The sequence below is a fragment of the Canis lupus genome, chromosome 33 (genome assembly GCF_003254725.2).
Source record: "Canis lupus dingo isolate Sandy chromosome 33, ASM325472v2, whole genome shotgun sequence".
In the NCBI taxonomy this organism is placed as follows: Eukaryota; Metazoa; Chordata; class Mammalia; order Carnivora; family Canidae; genus Canis; species Canis lupus.
This window is the reverse complement of record NC_064275.1, coordinates 5,341,659-5,362,676: the sequence shown is the minus strand read 5'-3', so window position 1 is coordinate 5,362,676 and position 21,018 is coordinate 5,341,659. Positions and strand designations below refer to the sequence as shown.

General features: G+C 38.4%; 2 protein-coding genes and 1 pseudogene across 2 annotated transcripts; 1 reads left to right on the top strand and 2 right to left on the bottom strand.

Annotated features, from left to right (window-relative positions):
• Positions 1-6,185: 6,185 nt before the first annotated feature.
• On the top strand, positions 6,186-6,338 carry LOC112641661 (U4 spliceosomal RNA; annotated as a pseudogene).
• A 1,266-nt stretch (positions 6,339-7,604) lies between these two features.
• LOC112641363 (olfactory receptor 5H2-like) lies at positions 7,605-8,534 on the bottom strand. Its single transcript, XM_025418319.1, has one exon. The coding sequence runs from the start codon at positions 8,532-8,534 to the stop codon at positions 7,605-7,607; it is 930 nt and encodes a 309-aa protein (XP_025274104.1).
• Positions 8,535-17,907: 9,373 nt separating this feature from the next.
• LOC112641364 (olfactory receptor 5H2-like) lies at positions 17,908-18,837 on the bottom strand. Its single transcript, XM_049105502.1, has one exon. The coding sequence runs from the start codon at positions 18,835-18,837 to the stop codon at positions 17,908-17,910; it is 930 nt and encodes a 309-aa protein (XP_048961459.1).
• Between the last annotated feature and the right edge of the window lie 2,181 nt (positions 18,838-21,018).

Here is a 21,018-nt window from a genome sequence, read left to right as displayed (position 1 = left end):
CCTTCTCTTTCTCTCCCCTATGTTCACTTGTTTAGCTTCTTAAATTCCACATATGAGTGAAATCATATGGTATTTGTCTTTCTCTGACTTATTTCTCTTAGCATAATACTCTCTAGTTCATCCACATCACGGCAAATTGCAATATTTTATTCTTTTTTATGGCTGAGTAATATTCCATTCTATAGTCCATAGAATGAATATATATATATATATATATATATATATATATATATATATATAATTATCTTACCTCTTCTTTATCCGTTCATCAGTCAATGGACATTTTGGTCTCTTTCCATAATTTGGCTGTTATTGATGATGTTGCTGTAAATATCGGGGTATTTACAGCATGTATCCCTTAGAATTGATGTATTTGTATCCTTTGGGTCAATTCCTAGCAGTGCAATAGCTGGATCACAGGGTAGCTCTATTTTTAACTTTTTGAGAAAATTTCATACTCTTTTCCAGAGTGGTTGCACCAGTTTGCATTTCTATCAACCACATCCTTGCCACATCTCTTGTATCCTGTATTGTTAATTTTAGCCATCCTGACAGGTGTGAGGTGATGTCTCGTTTAGTTTTGATTTGCATTTCCCTGATGGTGAGTGATTTTGAACATCTTTTCATGTGTCTGTTGGCCATCTGGATGTTTTTTTTTGGAAAAATATCTATTATTGCCTTCTGCCCATTTCTTAGCTGAGTTACTTGTTTTTTTGGTTGTTGAGTTTGAGAAGTTCTTTATATATTTTGGATACCAACCCTTTTTTAAAAATTTTTATTTATTTATGATAGAGAGAGAGAGAGAGAGGCAGAGACACAGGCAGAGGGAGAAGCAGGCTCCATGCACGGGAGCCCGACGTGGGATTCGATCCCGGGTCTCCAGGATCACGCCCTGGGCCAAAGGCAGGCGCCAAACTGCTGCGCCACCCAGGGATCCCGGATACCAACCCTTTTATCAGAGATTTTGGACTGTCTTATTTTCATTTTCATTTGCTTCCATGAATTTTTTTTATTTCTTAATTTCCAGGCTAACCCGTTCTTTCTTCCATAGGATGTTCTTTAACCTCCATGAATTTGTGGTCTTTCAGAATTTTTTCTTATAATTGACTTCACGTTTCATAGCATTGTTGTTAGGCATGGTATTATTGCAATCTTTTTGTACTTGTTGAGGGCTGATTTGTGACCTATTATGTGATCTATTTTGGAAAATGTCCCGTGTGCACTTGAAAATAATGTGTATTCTGCTGTTTTAGAATGAAGTGTTCTGAACATATCTGTTAAGTCTATCTGGTCCAGTGTGTCATTCAACATCGTTCTTTTTTCTATTGATTTTCTGCTTAGATAATCTGTCCATTGCTGTAAGTGGGGTGTTAAAGTCCCCTATTATTATTGTATTAGTACCAATGAGTTCCTCTAAGTTTGTTATTAATTATTTTATATAGTTGGGTGCTTCCAAGATTGAAGCATAAATATTTACATTTGTTAGGTCTTCTTGTTAGATAGATCCCTTTATTATGATGCAGTACTCTTCTTGCTACAGCCTTTGTTTAAAATCTAGCTTGCCTAATGTAAGTATGACTATTCCAGCTTTCTGTTGACATCCATTTGCATTGTAAATATTTCTCCATCCTTTCACTCTCAATCTGCAGATGTCTTTAGGTCTAAAATAAGCCTCTTATAGGCAGCATATAGTTGGGTCTTTTTTTTTTTTAATCCATTCTGATACCCTATGTCTTCTTTTTGTATTCAAATTCAAATACACATACAGTGTATTATTAATTTTAGGATAGAATTTATGTGCAATGTAACACCCAATGTTCATTACACCAAATACCCTCCTTAATACCCATCACCCATTTCTGCACCTATCTCCTCTTCAACAAACCTCAGTTTGTTCTCTATAATTAAGAATCTCTTAAGGTCTGTCTCCTTCTCTGTTTTTATCTTATTTTATTTTTTCTTCCATCCCCCTATGTTGTAATTAAAGTGTATTATCCTAAGTGAAGTAAATCAGCCAGAGAAAGGCAAATACTGTGTGGTTTTACTCATGTGGAATTTAAGAAACAAAACTTATATCTTATGATTGGAGCATTTATTCCATTTACATTCAGAGTAATTATTGATAGACATAAATTTTGTGTCATTTTATTATTTGTTTTGTCATTGTTTCTGGGGATTTTCTCTTTTCCTCATTAGTCTTTGTTGCTTTTGGTTTTCTCATTCCACCAGAGTCCCCTTTAATATTTCTTACAGGGCTGGTTTAGTGGTCACGAACTCCTTTAGTTTTTGTTTCTCTCCTTCTGTTTTGAATGGTAGCCTTGCTAGATAGAGTATTTTTGGCTGCACATATTTCTCATTCAGCACGTTGAATATATCACACCACTCTCTTCTGGCTTGTCAAGTTTCTGTGGAGAGATCTGCTGCTAATCTACTTTATCTTCCCTTATAAGTTAAAGACTTTACTTGTCTTGCTGCTTTTAGGATTTTTTTCCCTTATCTCTATATTTTGCAAATTTAACTAATGTCTTGATATTAGCCTGCTTTTATTGATTTTAATGGGAGTTCTCTCTACTTCCTGGATTTGGATGTCCGTTTCCTTCCCCAGAGTAAGGAAGTTTTCATCTATATTTGCTCAAATAATCTTTCTGGTCACTTTTCCCTCTATTCAAGATTTTTCTTTCCCTCTTTTGTGAAGCTTCATTATTTTCCATAATTTTATCTTCTATATCACTTATTCTTCCTCTGCTTCTTTCATCCTTGTGGTCATTACATCTAGTCAGTTTCAAAATTCAGTATTCCATTTCTCATTTTGGTTTGATTTGTTTTTTAGTTCTTTTATCTCTGTGGTAGGAGGTTCCCTAATGTCTTCTATGATTTTCTCAAGCCCAGCTGGTATCATTATTATGGCTGCTTTAAATTCTGGATCAGGCATATTATATCTGGGTTTTTTTAATATATATGTTTTGATTAAATACTTGACCATGACCTTTTCTTGTTCTTTCTTTTAGGATGAATTTCTCCATCTTGGCATTTTGTCTAGGTCTGTCTTCTTCTGCATGTTAGGAAAGCCTGTTATGTTTACTGCTTCTGGCAGTAATGGCTATAAGAAGAGGAAGTCATATACTGTGCTTCAGGAAGTGTCTCTGGTGTATGCTGTGTGCACTCTGCTGCTGTGTTTTGACTTCTCTTTCCCTCAGGTCAGTCTTCTGCAGAGTTTCTCTTTGCCTGTAGTGGGAATGTCTGGATCCTAGCCAGAGCATGGCAAGTTTTAATTAGGTGTGCTCCAGTTTGCTTGTTAAAAGAGACCTGATGCTATTTCCACTAGAACTGGAGCTTTGCAGAACTCTGTGATCAGTAGATTTGGTACATGCAGGGGTTTGTGCTGGTTTTCTTGGGTAGAGTTCTGCTGTTCTGGGTCTCAAGCACATTTGCCCAAGAAAAGCAGTACCAGCAGAGCACAGAGGGTTATGGTTTGGTGTAAGCAGTTTAGGCTGCTAGTGTTGGCACTGTGCTAACAATTAGTTTATGCTGAGCAGTGGGGAAGGGAAATGGCACCAGCCAGCTTCCTTGCCACAGAAAAGGGGAGTTCACACCTGCTTCTATCCCAGAAGCCCTCAAAGAACATGAACATCTCCCCTGATAAGTCCCAACTGTCCCTCAGATCACTTCCTTCACACTATGTCTGGGCCATCTGTCCACCTGGCAGTGTAGTGTACCTTGGGCTCTATCCCAGGCAGACTCACTGACTTTTAAAACTCCAAACATTAGGGACTTGGCATGGTGTGGACCTCCATTGGTCCTCTCGGGGAGTGTCCTGTTGGGCTGGGACTGCTGTAGTTTGATCCAGAGGGGCAGTCCCATCAAAGTGCAGGAGCATGGGGTTTGGGCTAAAGCACAACAAAGTGCTAGTGTACAAGTTAACTGCCCTCAGCAGGTGTCTCTGCACCTGTGCTGAGGAGCAGGGGAAGGAAATGACACCCAGGCTCTTCTGTTCATAGAGAGGCAATGCCACCTTTCCCAGATGCACTCCAAGAAGGAGCCATCTCTCTGAGTGTGTCCCAGGGGACCTCAGATCACACCTCTACCCCTTGGGCTATCTGCCCACCTTCTTCATAGGAGCACTGCTATGCCCTCAGGGTTCCACACCACGGACATCTAAAATTCCAGTCTTTGAGCACCACTCATTGTAAAAACTCACACAAATCGACCTCTCCTTTTTTCCCAGTCAATGGCTTTGGGAAAGCCAAAAGTGTTTTCCTTGTGCAATTCACTGTGTGCTCCTCTCTCTTTCTCTCATTCTCTCTCTTTCTTTCTCTCACCTTACTATATGGCCAGGCCTCCTTCCCCTCTCCAGCACCCATGATATCTTTTTCCACCAAACCACAGCTCCACACCTCCTACCTTCCATGATATGGCCTCTTTTTTCCCTCTAGTTGTGTGCAGTTTGTTCTGTTAATCCTCAGATACATTTTCTTGGGTATTCACAATGATTTTATATTTATCTAGCTGTGTTTCAGGGTCAAGGCAAACCTAGAGTTCTCCTACAACCTCACCATCTTAGCTCACCCCATTGGTATTTGCTTTTACCTAAGTTCTAAGTGTTTTTTATTCTTTGACCACAGTCTAAAATAATGTAGTCAGCAACTTCTCAACAAGTATTATAAAATAATGAAGAAAAAAATGTATATATATGTATACTGAAGGAGGAACTATGAATTCTTTTACATCTCCAGGTAGGAAAATCAATATGTTCATAAGAAAGGGTGTTTATATTATATTATTATTATTTTGAGGTGTTGATTTAATCCACATTTATCATTAGTCCAGACAACTGGATGAACCTAACATTGTATATCATCCTTTACATCTAAATATTCATTAAGCAATACATATGTAACTTCTTAGTTTAGTTTTTAAAAATTTCCAGAATATCTTATCTAAAATGTGGGCTTCACAGAAATGTATACTTTAGGTCTTTCCCAACATGACATTGAACTGACAAAAGTGTACAAAAATGAAAAATTCTGTAACAGAAATAAGAATGGGAGCACATTGGGTATCCCTGGGTGGCTCAGCAGTTTAGCACCTGCCTTCAGCCCAGGGCGTGATCCTGGAGACCCGGGATTGAGTCCCACATCAGGCTCCCTGCATGGAGCCTACTACTCCCTCTGTCTGTGTCTCTGCCTCTCTCTCTCTCATTCGCTCTCTGTCTTTCATGAATAAATAAATAAAATCTTAAAAACAAAAAAGAATGGGAGCACATCAGTGAACAGGAGATTTTAGTGAATTTCTGGGAGGCATAAAGTAGTTGGTAGTTTAACAAAAGATACATTAGGGCAGTGGAATCTATAGATGAGACATGTACAAAAGAAATCTACAGAAGTCTGAGACTTTGAGAACCCCAAGACTATTCCATACCTACTCAAACTAAAGTAGGACCAGACAGTGTCTACACCAGACCCATATATTCATAGATTGATGTTAATCTTTTCATTCAAAGAAAAGGTCAGTTAGGGTCTTCATGGTTACAGAAGGAATACACAGCAGTTGCTTTTATTACCAATACAGACTTCAGGTCATAATGTTATGTGAAATATTGTAATGCAAATGTAGATAATGCAAAAATGCAGATAATTTATAGAAAAAATCAGCACAATGGGAAGGTTATACAACAACAAGAATTAAACTACAGATCTATGCAATAACATGTATTCTCTAGGGAAAATAATAACAATTTCTGGACTTTGATATATTTACTCCCTTTCCTTGGCTTAGAGATATCCCTCAGGGAAACAAAAATAGGGCATATGACCTGGTCTAATCTTGTGACCCAAAACTCCAGAAATACATAGCAAAATTTGTTTTAAATACTTTCACGGGGATCCCTGGGTGGCACAGCGGTTTGGCGCCTGCCTTTGGCCCAGGGCGCGATCCTGGAGACCCGGGATCGAATCCCACATTGGGCTCCCGGTGCATGGAGCCTGCTTCTCCCTCTGCCTGTGTCTCTGCCTCTCTCTCTCTGTGACTATCATAAAAAAAAAAAATACTTTCACGTTTCATATCTTTAAACAAACACCCAATTAAAGAGCTTCTCCCTGATGTTGTCCTATACTCTGTCCCAGGGGCTAATCCTCATGATAAGAAGAATAATTTACTTTGGGTATATGATGTTCATGAGCTCTTGAAGCTTTGCGCAGTGGCAGTATCGTAGCCAATGAGGTTTATCCGAGGCGCGATTATTGCTAATTGAAAACTTTTCCCATGAGCTCTTGAAAGAAAGTGAGCCAGCCTGCCATAGACAAGCTAGGCCTAGGAATCGTCCAAGCTCATTACAATGTGGAAATGAGTGATATATTCTCATTTAATTTGAGTTATTTTTGCTGTCAGTTTCATTTTAAGTTCATATACATTTTAGACATACTTATTTAGGACCTCATGGGTTTGAGAGACTTTGCAAAACACTGCAAAGATTAGAAGAGTACTAGGACTTCTAAATTGTAATCTAAAGAAGCTTATAAGACAAAAATAAGAATTACACAAGGCCATTTGTGGCCTAAAAGAATAAACGAAATATGCAATACATTAAACAAGTGAGCATCCCTAATCCTCTTTGAGGTAATATAGAAATGCATCAAGGAAGCTGTTACATTTAAGATAGATCTTGAAGAAAGGACCCACTTCAATTATAAGTGAAGGTGAGTGCAGTTGGGAAAGTGTTCTCTGTGGAGAAACCTGTGTGAACAAAAATGTGTACATGAGTAAAAAAGGTCAAAAAGGCTTTCAGTAACTCATTTTGCTGATAACACAAAAGCATTAAGAGAATTTTAAAGGGTGAGACCTTAGAGTAATATCAAAGTTTTAGGGGAACGAACCTCAAATAATGCCAAGAAGAACAAAAGTATGTGTGTTACACACATACATGCATATTTAGGTATTTATTTATATTCCCACCTAAAGTCATTGACACTAGGTCATTTATAACTGCAAAAAAAAGTTTAATGCTAATCAACATGTGTGCCTGGGTGGCTCAGTAGGTTGGATGTCTGCCTCTTGATATCATCTAGAGTCTTGATCTCTGGGTCATGATTTCAGGTCCTGTGCTGGATTCCACACTAGGTGTGGAGACTGCTTAAATAAAAGAAAAAAAAAAAAAACAGGGACACCTGGGTGGCTCAGCGGTTGAGAGTCTGCTTTTGGCTTAGGGTGTGATCCTGATCCTGGGATCGAGTCCCACATTGGGCTCCCTGCAGGGAGCCTGTTTTTCCCTCTGCCTTTCTCTCTGTGTGTCTCTCAAGAATAAATAAATAAAATCTTTTAAAAATAAATGAATAAAAATAAATAAATTAATTAATTAAAAACACAATAGCAAGCAACACATAGCAAGTATATTATCTGCAGGGGAAATGTACAATCTACTTCATATATATGTAGACACCTTTATATATCATTCACTTTATACATATACATATATGAATAAATATATGTGTATGCATATATAGAGTCCTGGATATGTATACCATATAATATAATGGTATGACAATCCATGAAAAGTTATTGTAGTGGGATATTGTTTACTCCTACTATTTAGAGGAAGAATCTGAGTTCTAAGAATTTCTCTTTAATGTTTTTCTCAATGAATCTATGACTTTCTGGTTTCTCAAGCTGTAGATAATTGGGTTTAAGAAAGGAATTATGATGGTGTAAAAGAGAGAGTCTATCATATCTTGATCTTCTGACTGTGCAGCTACGGGACGCACATACATGAAGACCAGAGCACCATAGTACAAGGAAACAGATAAGAGATGGGCCCCACAGGTGGAGAAGGCTTTCTTTATGCCTTGTAGAGACTTCTTTCTTAATATTGTGAAGAGCACTAGTGTGTAGGAGACAAGAACTATCAGAATGGTGAACATCTGTATTGACCCAGCAAAAATAAATACTATCAGATAATTAATAGAAGGATCAGTACAAGTGATCTTAAGCAGGGGTATAATGTCACAATAAAAGTGATGTACTATGATGGAATCGCAGAAGGTTAGTCTGAATAACAAAGCATTATGAATTATGGCATGGAGAAGTCCACCTAAAAGTGACAAAACTAACAGCCAGATGCACAGTGTATTGGACATAATCACTGGATAAAGTAATGGTTTGCATATGGCCACATAGCGATCATAAGCCATTGTTGCCAGCAAAAAGCATTCCGTCGTTGCACTTATTGCAAAGGAAAAAAACTGTATCATACATTCAGAGAGAGAGATCATTTTGCTCTTGGCAAAGAAGTTGACCAGCATCTTGGGGGTCACTGTGGATGATACCCAGGCATCCACAAATGCCAGACTGCCAAGGAACAAGTACATGGGGATGTGAAGCTGAGGGTCATTCCAGATGAGAGCAATCAGACCAAGGTTCCCGACAATGGTGAGAAGATAGATAACCAAGAACACCAGGAACAGGGGAATGTGCCATTGTGGTTCATATGTGAGTCCTGTGAGAATCAGCTCTGTCAACAAGGTTGCATTTTCCTTTTCCATGTCCTCACCAGGTGTTGCTTGAGATGAAATAGTAAATGGGAAAAACTCATTGAATTTACAACATGAAAATATGAAGAGGAGTGTTGAAGTAAATTATGCACATCAGAATCCTCAATTTTGTGTGTTACCTCTGTAATGGGCAGAATCTCTTTTGAGGGCTTAGAAATTAATGCAACTTTTAAAATATCCATAATAAAAAAAGAATACCCATAATGAATAGAACTGGGAAAAAGAAAGAAATTTTATGTAAGTGCTAAATCTATGGGATCAGATTGAGTACCAAAGGGAAATTCTTTGTCAAGGACATGGTGGATAGCAGTGAACAAAAAAGAAGGTTGAAGAGCCTGGGTAATACAGAGTTGAATAGCACTTGAGGGATCCTGAACATTATCCATCAGGGAACTGGCTTGCTCCAAAAACATAAGGGAGTGAGACTGGGATAATTTGTAAATGAATATATGGTAGTATAGAAAATCGGCTGCACAGGGGTGCCTGGGTGGCTCAGTGGGTTAGGAGTCTGACTGTTGATTTTGGCTCAGGTCATGGTCTCAGTGTGAGATCAAACCCTGTGTCAAGCTCTGCCCCCTGCAGCAAGTCTGCCTAAGAGTCAATCTTTCTCTCCCTCTGCCCCCTACTCCATGTTCTCTGTCTCCCCCTCTATCTCTCAAGTAAATAAACAAATCTTTTTTAATAAATAAAGGAAATAGGCAGTAAGGAAGTGAAGTTGTGGTCACAAATACTTCTCAGGAAGAGGTTATTACTGTCTCCTGGTTTTCAAACCAGATTACACACTGGAATTCTCTGAGCAGCTTTTCAGGCAGTATATAGATTATGAACCTTTCTTTAGAATTAGATTTAGTGGGTCAAGAAAGAAGTCCTATAACCTGCATTTTACACTTGCTTCTCAGTTGATTCAAATACATTTGATGTGACCAGTCCATGGGTGAAAAGACTTCTTCTATAGGGCAGGAGAAGACAGAAGTGGAAGAGTTCAGAGTGTAGAGACACCACTTCTGTGACACACTGGAGGTGAAGAGAAGGTCAGGAAGAACAGAGGAGTCATTTGGTAACTGAGTAGATTTCATTACCCAAAAGAAAACAAAAGCACTAATTTGAAAAAATAAATGTACTGCTATGTTTATTGCAGCCTTATACAGTGGCCAAGGTAGAGAGGCAACCTAAATGTCCACTCATGGACAAATAGATACAAACACACACACACACACACACACACACACACACACACACACACACACCGTACATCAGTGAAATATTATCCAGCCATAAAAAGGATAGAATTATGCCATTTGACATAACAGGGAAGCACCTAGAGGCATTTACACACGTGAAATAAGTCAGAGTGAAAAATAAATGCTGTATTTTCCGTATATATGAAATCTAAAAGAAAAAGACAAATAAATAACAAAAGCAGATTCAACCTAAAGTACAGAGAAAAAACTTGATTGCCATGGGGGAGAAATGTGGAGGGGCTTGCGAATGGGTGAAAGTGAGTGGGAGATTTAGTCTTTGAATTATGGACTGAATAAGCCATGGGAGGTAAAGTCAGTGTAAGGAGTATAGCCAATGATACTGTAGTAGCAGTGAATGGTAACCGATGGTAGCTATGCCTGTGGTGAACATAGCATGAGGTAAAATCAGTGTTATACACTTGAAACTAATGTAACATTGTGCATAAAATATAATCTAATTTTTAAAAATTCGTGAACGTTAGGATGCAGTGCCCATTTGTAGAGAGAGTGTCCTCTGAACATCCGGGGGTACATAATTTGTAGTATGAGTTTACTACATATAATGACTTGGAAGTCATTGAAGTAGCTGAGGTCATACTCATATATGACCTATCCATTGGCCAATACATAAAGTGAAGAGAGTGGTGAGCAGCAAAACTGACAAAAGCATATTAATATGATTATGGAAAATATATGTCAATTTTAGAAAGCAAATCTGATCCTCTTTTCTACCATATAATCTTGGTGCCAAGCAAAATCTGCCACCCAATCTAGGAGCCAAAGGGCTATACACTGGCTTTCTATCCCCCTAACAACTAGAGTGAGGAAACTTGATGTAGTTTTGGCAAACTACACTCAGCCACACTGGATTAGGAATTAGGAGTGAGGGAGGAAAAGGTACAAGGACAAAACAGAATATGAGTTGCTAAGGCAGCCAAGGCACAATATGAAGGTTCCAGCAAATGCGTCCTGCACCCGCACTAATGATACTATCGGTATGAACAGTGGCATTCCCACACAGCAGCAATGACAGCAACCCTCATGGAACCAAAGTTGGGACGTGAGTTTACTATTGACAGACTGCCTTGCTTCCTTCTGTTGCTGCCCATTTTGTTTCCAGCTGAATCCTTCAAATCCCTAGCATTTCTGTGTTACAGAAAATCCATTTAAAATATCATTTCTTGATGGAACTAATAGCTCTGAGTGACAACGATAAAAGAGAGAGAACGGGAAAATCCTTTTCTGGGGATTTTCAGAGCAAAATGATCAAGAAGAGATGGGAAGCAGGACAGATGAATGTCATGAACATAAAGAGAGAAAGATACTCAAAAAAGACAAAGAGAGTTATGGTGTCAGTTGAAAAAATACATGTTCTGCTGGGAAAAGAGTGAACAGATGTGATTGAGCATGGAGACTGCGAGATTTGCAGTGGCTTTAGTGAGAGCAGTTTCTGGAATGTGATGCAGGCGAGGCCAGAGAATAATGAGCAGTGAATGGGAAACGAGTTGCTCAACAGTGAGCAAGGAAAGGGCACTGAATCCGCCAGGAATGAGAAGGACAGTTGGTATATGTCTGCTCCAGATGGACAAATACAATATATTTTTATGTTATATCATTTAATAAAAGCTTTCCAAAGAGGAGAGGAAGGCAGTAAGAAAAGAAAGAAGACCACAGAAGGAGAAGTTAAGTGGATGAAAAGATCACAAAATGGAGGAAGAGAGAATAGGCAGAGAATAGCCAACACATGGGTGGAAAAGTGTGGGAAAGACAAGAAAAGAAGAAGGATTAAGAATGCATCAGAGAGAAGTTATTGAACACTACATCTGAAACTAATGAGTTATATATATTGGCTAATTGAATTTAAATTTAAAAAAATATATCAGAAATAAGACTATCGAAAACAAAAAGGGAAACTCCCAGAATTTGTAGCTTAATTTCTACATTAACCTTGATTTTTATTTTGACTTGTCAACATTGGGAGTCTTCTCTTTTTCTCTTGCTCAAATTTTATTTTCCTGTGTAATATATGTATGCAAAAGATTTCAGGTCAAATTTTACTTTGCAACTTTGTGCTGTTCATTAATATATTAGCACTGCCTGAACACTTTTTGTATTTAAAAGTTGCTTTATGTTTGTTATTAAAATGATTAGAAGTGATGTTTCCTAGAAATCCTTATGGTTTTACTTGAGGGCACCTTTTTCCATCACTTTCTTAGCAGAATAAAATTGAGCCTTGGACTGGACTGGAATACAGTGATACAAGTAGCCAAAGCCAATGACTGCAATTGTTAAAACGATTTTATTTAGAACTTCTTTCATGTGACCTCAAATCACCAAGTAATTGAAATAGTTCAAGGTGAATTTGTGTATTGGTATCAATTAAGCCATATATGCTGGGAAGAACAGTGAAGGAGCAGTTACTATCAATTTTTGCTACACGTAAGTGAAATAGTCCATGGAAGTATTGTGAGAAGTAGAAGAAAGGGTAGAGATAATATGTCAGTGACTTACCTTAAAAGTTTGAATCACAAAATACGATCAGTTAAACATAATGGACCCTTCATCAGAATAACCAGAAAGATTTGATTGTAGGAATCATGAAAGGATGTTTAAATGAAGATTAAATTAACATTCGAGTTCAACAATATTTACCTTATGATGCCATTATAGCTGTGTTACTAGATAATAAAACCTTGTTAAGGGGAATAATTCAGTCTCACAGCTCTTTTGCTTATCTAGGTTATAGAAACTAAAGGTAAAAATTACTCCCTAGTTGTTTATTACTCACCTGGCTTTTGGGCCTCCTGGAACCACCATGTAAAATTATTGTAACAATGCTTTGACTCTACATATAAAGAATAATGAATATTGTAAAAGTCATTTTCCTCTTACCCATATCTTCTAAAATTAGAAAAAAATCTTTCAAGTGTTCTTTCAAGGTTAGGCTTTCTAAAGTAGAAAAATACACACTATCACCGGAATGACAAAACGTAAGTAGCAACACTGATTCAGTCTGGAGGCTCTTCTACCAAGCTCAGGAAAACTTATACCGAATGATTATGTATATCAAATTGTTTCAAACACAAGACCCAGCCCATAGGATTGTGCGTTCTTGCCAGAAGGGGAAGAAACGAAGAATGAAAATTCCCGTCATAGTGCTCAAGGATTCCCTTTGGGACAAAACTAAGCTGCTCTTCTGGGCATTGTAGATTGGAACATGTGTGACACGTCCAGGTGTCCCATTGGGCATAGCAGATTCTTTAATCATAAACAAAAAGTCATGCTAGTTTTAGCAACAGAAATTGCACTTTCTTGCTGCTATTTTCCAGGACAGATGACACTTCTGACAAGGTAATGCAAACTTCAGTTTATCTCAAAATTTTGAGGTTCTGAATGCCTTGAGTTGGAGGATCCTATCTGAACTGGTCAACCCACAAGATTTTAATGAGGCTAAAGTTCAGGACCTCCTTCAGGAGCTAAACTCAAACACAGTTGTCAATCTTCATGCAAACTGCAGCTGAGATGCTAAACCTACAGTGCACTTCCCACTTTAATCTGAACACACATGCGACAATTTACTTGCTATAGGTCAGGAAAAGAGCAAAGGAAAACCAAAACAAAGGACCACACTGGGCGGTGGTATATACCACCGCTCCTCAAAGGGTAAAGCCTACGAGCCTCTGGAGATGTGTTGAAATGAAATTTAACCTTTGATGGATCAGGGAAGATGCCTGAGAATCTTCACGTCCAACAAAGTGATACCGTGGACATTTTTGAACCCCAGGACCCTCCATCATTGGAGGGCCTAGATGATCTCAGAACAGGATCATTGGGGAAAGAAACAAAGTGGTAGAAGTAGCTGGAGCTGGCCTGCAAATAGAAGCAAGGAGACAAAAGGGACAAGAAAGACCAGCATGGTTGGGATCACATGGGGGCTGGAGGCTAGGTCAGGCACTTTGTATTACCCCACTTTTAAGTGAAACCAGTTACATATTTTGAACATGTTGGTAAGATGTGAGAGAGAAGTGACAATAAATGCTCATTCAGAAAATAATGATGTTATTTAGGTCAAAATATTACAAAGTAGAAATTATAACATTTTGATTTGGTTTCTGAAGAGTAGGAAAAAGCTGAACTTCCACAAAGGATGTGGGCACTGGCAGTGAGGAGGAAAGCAAAGGCTCTATAGGTTGATAGAGGCCTTAATCAGTTATTCTGTATCCTTAGAATTTGTTCATGAAAGCCAAAAAGGAGGAGAAATAAACCACATAGATAAAAGAGAAGCCTTGTGAAATCACAGCAAAAGGGTAGATAATTTCAACATCATCCACATTTGAGTCAAATTAAATTCTCCCTTCAATTTTGTGTAATTATTTCTTGACTCATTGTGTTGCCTCTGAGTATAAACGTCTGTATTACTGTCCTAATGTAAGTAGTCTCCTCTGTTTTAATCATTGACATAGATGGGTCATGGTATCTCACTGTGGTCATTATTTGCATTTGCCCAATGATGAACTATATTGACCATATTTCTGTGTATCCCTGTTTGACACTCTTATATTTTGCTTACCGAAATTTTGTTGAAATACTTGCAAATTTAAAGGGAGTTATATATTTCTTATTATTCAATTTGGAGAATTCTTCATATTTTCAGGATACTCAGCTCTCACCAGATATATGATTTGCAAGTATTTCTCAAGGATCCTGATCTTCTTTCCCTCCCATAGTATATCACACTGGTCACTTAAGGTAATTGGACTTGGTATCAAGAAGCAGAAGCTACTGTGGACTTCTTGATAGACATTTGCCTACTAGAAGGAGAGAAGCTTTTTTGCTCCGCTGTTCTAATTGTCTTACCGCCAGAAGGAGGAATGTTTCCACCAGCCACACACATTGATTCTGTTGAGGAGAAAGTAGATGAGCAATAGGCCACTTTGTGCTCCTTCTTTCTCTGAATCATCATCATGCAAAGAGGGAAGCTACTCTGCTGGCTGGTGAGATGCCGAGGAGAAATTGCACTACAGGGGAGATGAGGACAAGGATGTCTGAAATTCACATCACTCAGGGCCTCTCTCAGTTGGGTCATTCCCTACAATTAAGGTCATTGGAAAGCTCCAACAAACCTGTTGAGGCAGGATGTCTATTGGCTTGACATTTAAGGATTGAAGGTAAAGAAGAGTGACCGGGTCAAGAAAACTGACCAGCTGAGATGCTTGTTTTAGAAAAAGGGATTGTGGAAAGGGTAGTGGAGAAGGTAATTGTGAACACGAGCTATGACCATAGCTGTGCTTACAGAATTGAGGACTGTAATTGTCATAAGTAATTTGCTCCTCAGTTTGGTAAGAATATATTTGTGTTTGTTTGTTTGTGTGCTATGTGTGTTTGTATACAGACTCATCTATTGACTTATTTGTATATATGTATCCATATATGAATAGCAAATATCTTCAAATTCTTTCCACTCATATTCTCCTATCATGTAACATAAAATGCATAATTAGTGCTTAGTCATTACGTATAGCTAATTGACACCATTAACTATACACCATAGTGTTTAAGTTACCAGATATCAGGGAGAAGAGTAAATATTGCTCAAAGACGTTAGTCCATTTCCATGGGTTGGAGTGAATTCATTTCTGTTTTATACAGCATCGTTGTCTCAGGTGGAATTATGACTTTGCTATTGTTCTTACTTGAAGTTTATATAGTTTCAAAATTGTAAATGGATGCCAACTTGTATATGCCACTTTGATCACTCCACAGGATGTGCAGATACCTGGTTAAATGTGATTTCTGGTTGTTAACTGTCAGGGTGTGTCCAGACGATATCCTTATTAAGTTAGGGAGAGGAGATGGCCCTCCCTTGGGCTTTTGAGCATCATCTAATCCATTGAGAGCCTGAATGGAACCAGAAAGCATAGGAAGGTCTTATTCTGGTCATAGGAAGGTCTCTGCCTGATTGATTGACTTGTACAATTTGTTTTCTTTTGCCATGGGTGCTCTTGGTTCTCAGGCCTTCAGACTGGATGGACTCTATACTGTCCACCATTTCTGCTATTATCAGGTTCTAGCTCTACAGCATCATCTTTCCTAGGTGTATGCCTTGCAGAAAACAGATTGTGGGATATCTCAGGTTCCTTAATCATGTGAGCCAATATCTTATAACAAATGTCTCTTTATATATTGTTCACTTATATGTATTGTTGGTTCTGTGCCCTAGAGAGCAGTATCCAATACAAACACTAGCTGGATGTTTGGTGACTTGTTTACCTGAGAAAGAGAGGGAAATTTGTTGCAGTCATTAGCTGTTGACCTCAATTAACTCTATCTTGGAAGGTATCTTTTAAAAGGAGGTATCATTGCATTAGTACATCATGAGGATTACCTTGCATGTAAAATCTTGTTGAGAGTGACAGTCCAAATATTGATCCAGCTTGACAGATTTTCTAATGAAGACAGATTCTTACTATTAGCCTCATTAACAAGAAACAATGGACTTTGGTGATCATTACTCTTAATCATACTTTCAAGGAATAGTTATAAAAACATATATAATACTTCATCTTTTGTAGCAGATGCCCCATTGAAATCTGCACCCAGCTGCCCAAAAGGAGACTAAAGTACAAAACTGACAGTGGAAATCTTTAGAATACTTGCAGTGCTATTTCAGTAGTAAATAGAAGATGTGTGGAAACCGCATTTAACAAGTCTCTAATATATTGATTTAAAACATCTTTATTTCACTGATTATTTAAAACAATGGTCCCAACCCAATAGCTTAAACTTGTTGAAGAAGAATCCCTAGCGTTGGAGCCCATCTGTTTTTGTTACTATAAACCTTCCAGATGATTTGCAGGCCAAGTAAACTTTAAGAACCATTACGTTAAAGAAAAAGGAATGACAAAAGAGAGTTTAGGCTAGAGAGGTGTTCATACATACCTAATATATATCACTAAGTTTCTGCCCTACCTGGAACTCTAGTCTACAGCTCAGACTGAGAAATACCATTCTAGATTTGATTGGTCTTTATCTGGCTCCTACTTGTGTCCATGCTTTGTGCACAGTCGAGGAAATGTTGTCCTCAATTTCTCAACAAGAATTATAAAACATGAGTGAATGATTTTGGAGGAAGAGATTACAGAGTTGAATCAATGTCTCTTTGGGGGGGGCTGAATCAAATAATGCTAGGGAGAACAAAAGTATATGTGAACACACATACACAAGTATTTCAGATGTTTATTTGTACTCCCACCTAAAATCATTAACACTAGGGCAGTTATAACTGCAAAAGAATTTTAAAATAAATCAACACAAAGCTAATATATGATCTGCAGACGAAATATACAATCTCCATGATACGAATCTAGATATCTTCGCATTTTTCATTTTGGGCATCTACATGTATAAGCATGTGCATTGTAAAGTTATAGATGTGTATGCCATGTATATGTATCATCTGGTAGATATGATGATACACAATTATTGAAGGGGTTATTATTTAGTCTGATATCTGTTTAGTAGGAAAAATCTGACAGCAATGTTTTGGAAGTGAGAGTATCAACAAGATGTAGAAAAAGGATGACAAGATGACAGCAAATGTCAGAAGTGAGCAGTTTTAGTGGGAGGACCTCAGTGATACCACCAGAATGGTGATAGTAATCAGTGGTGAGAGAGGAAACGCAGAGGTGAACCTGAAATATGGTCTCTCATTATATGGTTTAGTCTCTGTTCACCCAAATATAACCCTGACCCCACTGTGGAAAAAAGTGATGGAGTCTTCAGATGGCAGAGCTGTATGGCCTTGAAATATATCATATTCAGGTTCTCATTAGAGAAATTACCCCATTACGGTGCTTAATGCATTTACAAAGCCACAGTGAAATGCAAACATGTAAAGTGTTTCGTTTACCTTTAATAACTTTTATGTCGAACACTTGATTAAAGTTCCTTCTATATTTTTTAACATATACACATAGTCATTTATTTGTAGTCTCCTCTTAACTCGTTTAAACATTAGGGCAAGTATAGCTTCAAAAACTGAACACTGATCAACACAGAGCCAATATGTAATCTATGCAGTTTGTGCCATTTTAATGAAAGGAGAACAGATATTAAGGTGAGTTCTAAGAATTTCTCTTTAATGTTTTTCTCAATGAATCTATGACTTTCTGGTTTCTCAAGCTGTAGATAATTGGGTTTAAGAAAGGAATTATGATGGTGTAAAAGAGAGAGTCCATCATATCTTGATCTTCTGACTGTGCAGCTACGGGACGCACATACATGAAGACCAGAGCACCATAGTACAAGGAGACAGAAAAGAGATGGGCCCCACAGGTGGAGAAGGCTTTCTTTATGCCTTGTAGAGACTTCTTTCTTAATATTGTGAAGAGCACTAGTGTGTAGGAGACAAGAACTATCAGAATGGTGAACATCTGTATTGACCCAGCAAAAATAAATACTATCAGATAATTAATAGAAGGGTCAGTACAAGTGATCTTAAGCAGGGGTATAATGTCACAATAAAAGTGATGTACTATGATGGAATCACAGAAGGTTAATCTGAATAAAAAAGAACTATGAATTATGGCATGGAGAAGTCCACCTAAAAGTGACAAAACTAACAGCCGGATGCACAGTGTATTAGACATAATCACTGGATAAAGTAATGGTTTGCATATGGCCACATATCGATCATAAGCCATTGTTGCCAGCAAAAAGCATTCCGTCGTTATACTGATTGCAAAGGAAAAAAACTGTATCATACATTCAGAGAGAGAGATCACTTTTCTCTTGGCAAAGAAGTTGACCAGCATCTTGGGGGTCACTGTGGATGATATCCAAGCATCCACAAGTGCCAGACTGCCAAGAAACAAGTACATGGGGATGTGAAGCTGAGGGTCATTCCAGATGAGAGCAATCAGACCAAGGTTCCCGACAATGGTGAGAAGATAGATAACCAAGAACACCAGGAACAGGGGAATGTGCCATTGTGGTTCATATGTGAGTCCTGTGAGAATCAGCTCTGTCAACAAGGTTGCATTTTCCTTTTCCATGTCCTCACCAGGTGTTACCTGAGTTGAAACAGTAAATGGGAAAAAACTCATTGAATTTACAACATGAAAATATGGAGAGAAAATTTGAAGTGAATTATGCATATCAGAATCCTCTCTCAATTTTGTGTGTTACCTCTTTAATGGGCAGACTCTTTTTTGAAGGCGTAGAAATAAATGCAACTATTTCAGTTTTTGAATGTATTGCAATCAACAGATCTGGAGAAATGAAAGACATTATAGTATGGCTCAAATTTATGGAATAGAATGGCTATGATATGGCAATTTTATGTTTGGGATATAGATGTAGGGTGAAGTAAGAGGAGCTTGATGGGCTTTAGTAATAAAATGAGCTGATAGCATGTGAAGTTTCTTAAACATTATTCATCAGAGACTAAGCATAGGAAAAAAACTTTTAATATGTGGTGGAGTAGAGAATAGGCTACTGAGGTGGGGAAATTGGGGTCAGCAATACTAGTCAAGAGAAAGTTACTACTATTCAGTGTTTTCTCAAACCAGAACCTATTGTAAAACCTAAATCTATATATATTTTAAAGATTTTATTAATTTGTCCATCAGAGAGAGAGAGAGACAGACAGAGAGAGACAGAGACACAGGCAGTGAGAGAAGCAGTCTCCCCATGGGGAGACTGGACCGAAGGCAGCGCTAAACCGCTGAGCCACCGGGCTGCCCTCAAGTCTGTATTTTTAATAAAACTTTCCCCAGGGGATCCCTGGGTGGCGCAGCGGTTTGGCGCCTGCCTTTGGCCCAGGGCGCGATCCTGGAGACCCGGGATCGAATCCCACATCGGGCTCCCGGTGCATGGAGCCTGCTTCTCCCTCTGCCTATGTCTCTGCCTCTCTCTCTCTCTCTGTGTGACTATCATAAATAAATAAAAATTAAAAAAAAATAAAATAAAACTTTCCCCAGATTACACACTGGAACCTTTTATGCAAAATATAGATTTGAGGTTTTACTGAAGACATTGATTTAGTGGATCCACTATTTAGGCTAATAATCTGCATTCTACATGATCTCTAAGTGACTCAAGTGACATGGCTAATCCACGTGCGAAATGAGTCCAGAATGTAGATGCTGTACCTCTCTGATGTTGGAGGAAGAAGAGTTGGTCAGTGACGTATAGATAAGTCACTTGGCAACTGGGTAGACTCTCATGAAACATTGATTAAGGACTCGGATGCAGTGACCAGTTAGTGGACACCCAGTGCATATATACTTTGTAGTATGAATCTACTACAAGTCTTGAATTAGAGGTCATTGGGGTAGACTGACAGCATGCTTATTTATGACCTATCCTTTGGGGAACACAGAAAGTGAAGAGAAGGGCAAATAAACTGACAAAATATGTTAAAGCGGAGTGAAGATGTATGTCATTTTTAGATACCCAATCTGATCCTCTTCTACCACATAATGTTAGTTCCAGACAGTCTACCACCCATTCTAAGAGCCAGAAGAGTGACAACTGACTTTCTATCCCCCTAACAGCTAGAGTGAGGAAACTTGGTGTAGGTTCCACAAATCTAACTCACCCACAGTAGATTTGGAATTTGGAGAGGGAGAGGAAAAGGGACAAGGACAAAACAGAATTTGAGTTGCTAAGCCAGCTAAGGTACAATATGAAGGTTCCAGCAAACGCATCCTGCATCCACACTAATGATGCTTTCAGTATGAACAGTGGCATTCCCACACAGCAGCAGTGACAGCAACCAATGTTGGGACATGAGTTTGCTGTTGATAGAACTCCTGGCTTCCTTCTGTTGCTGCCCATTTTGTTTCCAGTTGATTTCGTCAAATCCCCAGCATTTCTGTGCTACAGGAGATCCATTTAAAACATCATTTCTTGTTGCAACTAATAGCCCTGACTGGTAGTGATAAACAGGAAAAGACCAGGAAAGGAAACGGCAAAATGATCAAGAAAAGAAGGGAAACAGGACACATGAGTGTCATGAACATAAAGAGAGGAAGATACTCAAGAAGGACAAAGAGAGTTATGGTGCCAGTTGATGAAATAGATGCTCTGAAGCACAAGGAGTGAACAGATGTGATTGAGCATGGAGACTGAGAGATTTGCAGTGGCTTTAGTGAGAGCAATTTCTGTTATGTGATGTAGTCAAGGCCAGAGAATAATGAGCAGTGAATGGGAAACCAGTTGCTCAACAGTGA

Excerpts from the sequence above, each read along its gene's own strand:
- LOC112641363 (XM_025418319.1), bottom strand. The coding sequence starts at position 8,534 with ATGGAAAAGGAAAATGCAACCTTGTTGACAGAGCTGATTCTCACAGGA.
- LOC112641364 (XM_049105502.1), bottom strand. The coding sequence starts at position 18,837 with ATGGAAAAGGAAAATGCAACCTTGTTGACAGAGCTGATTCTCACAGGA.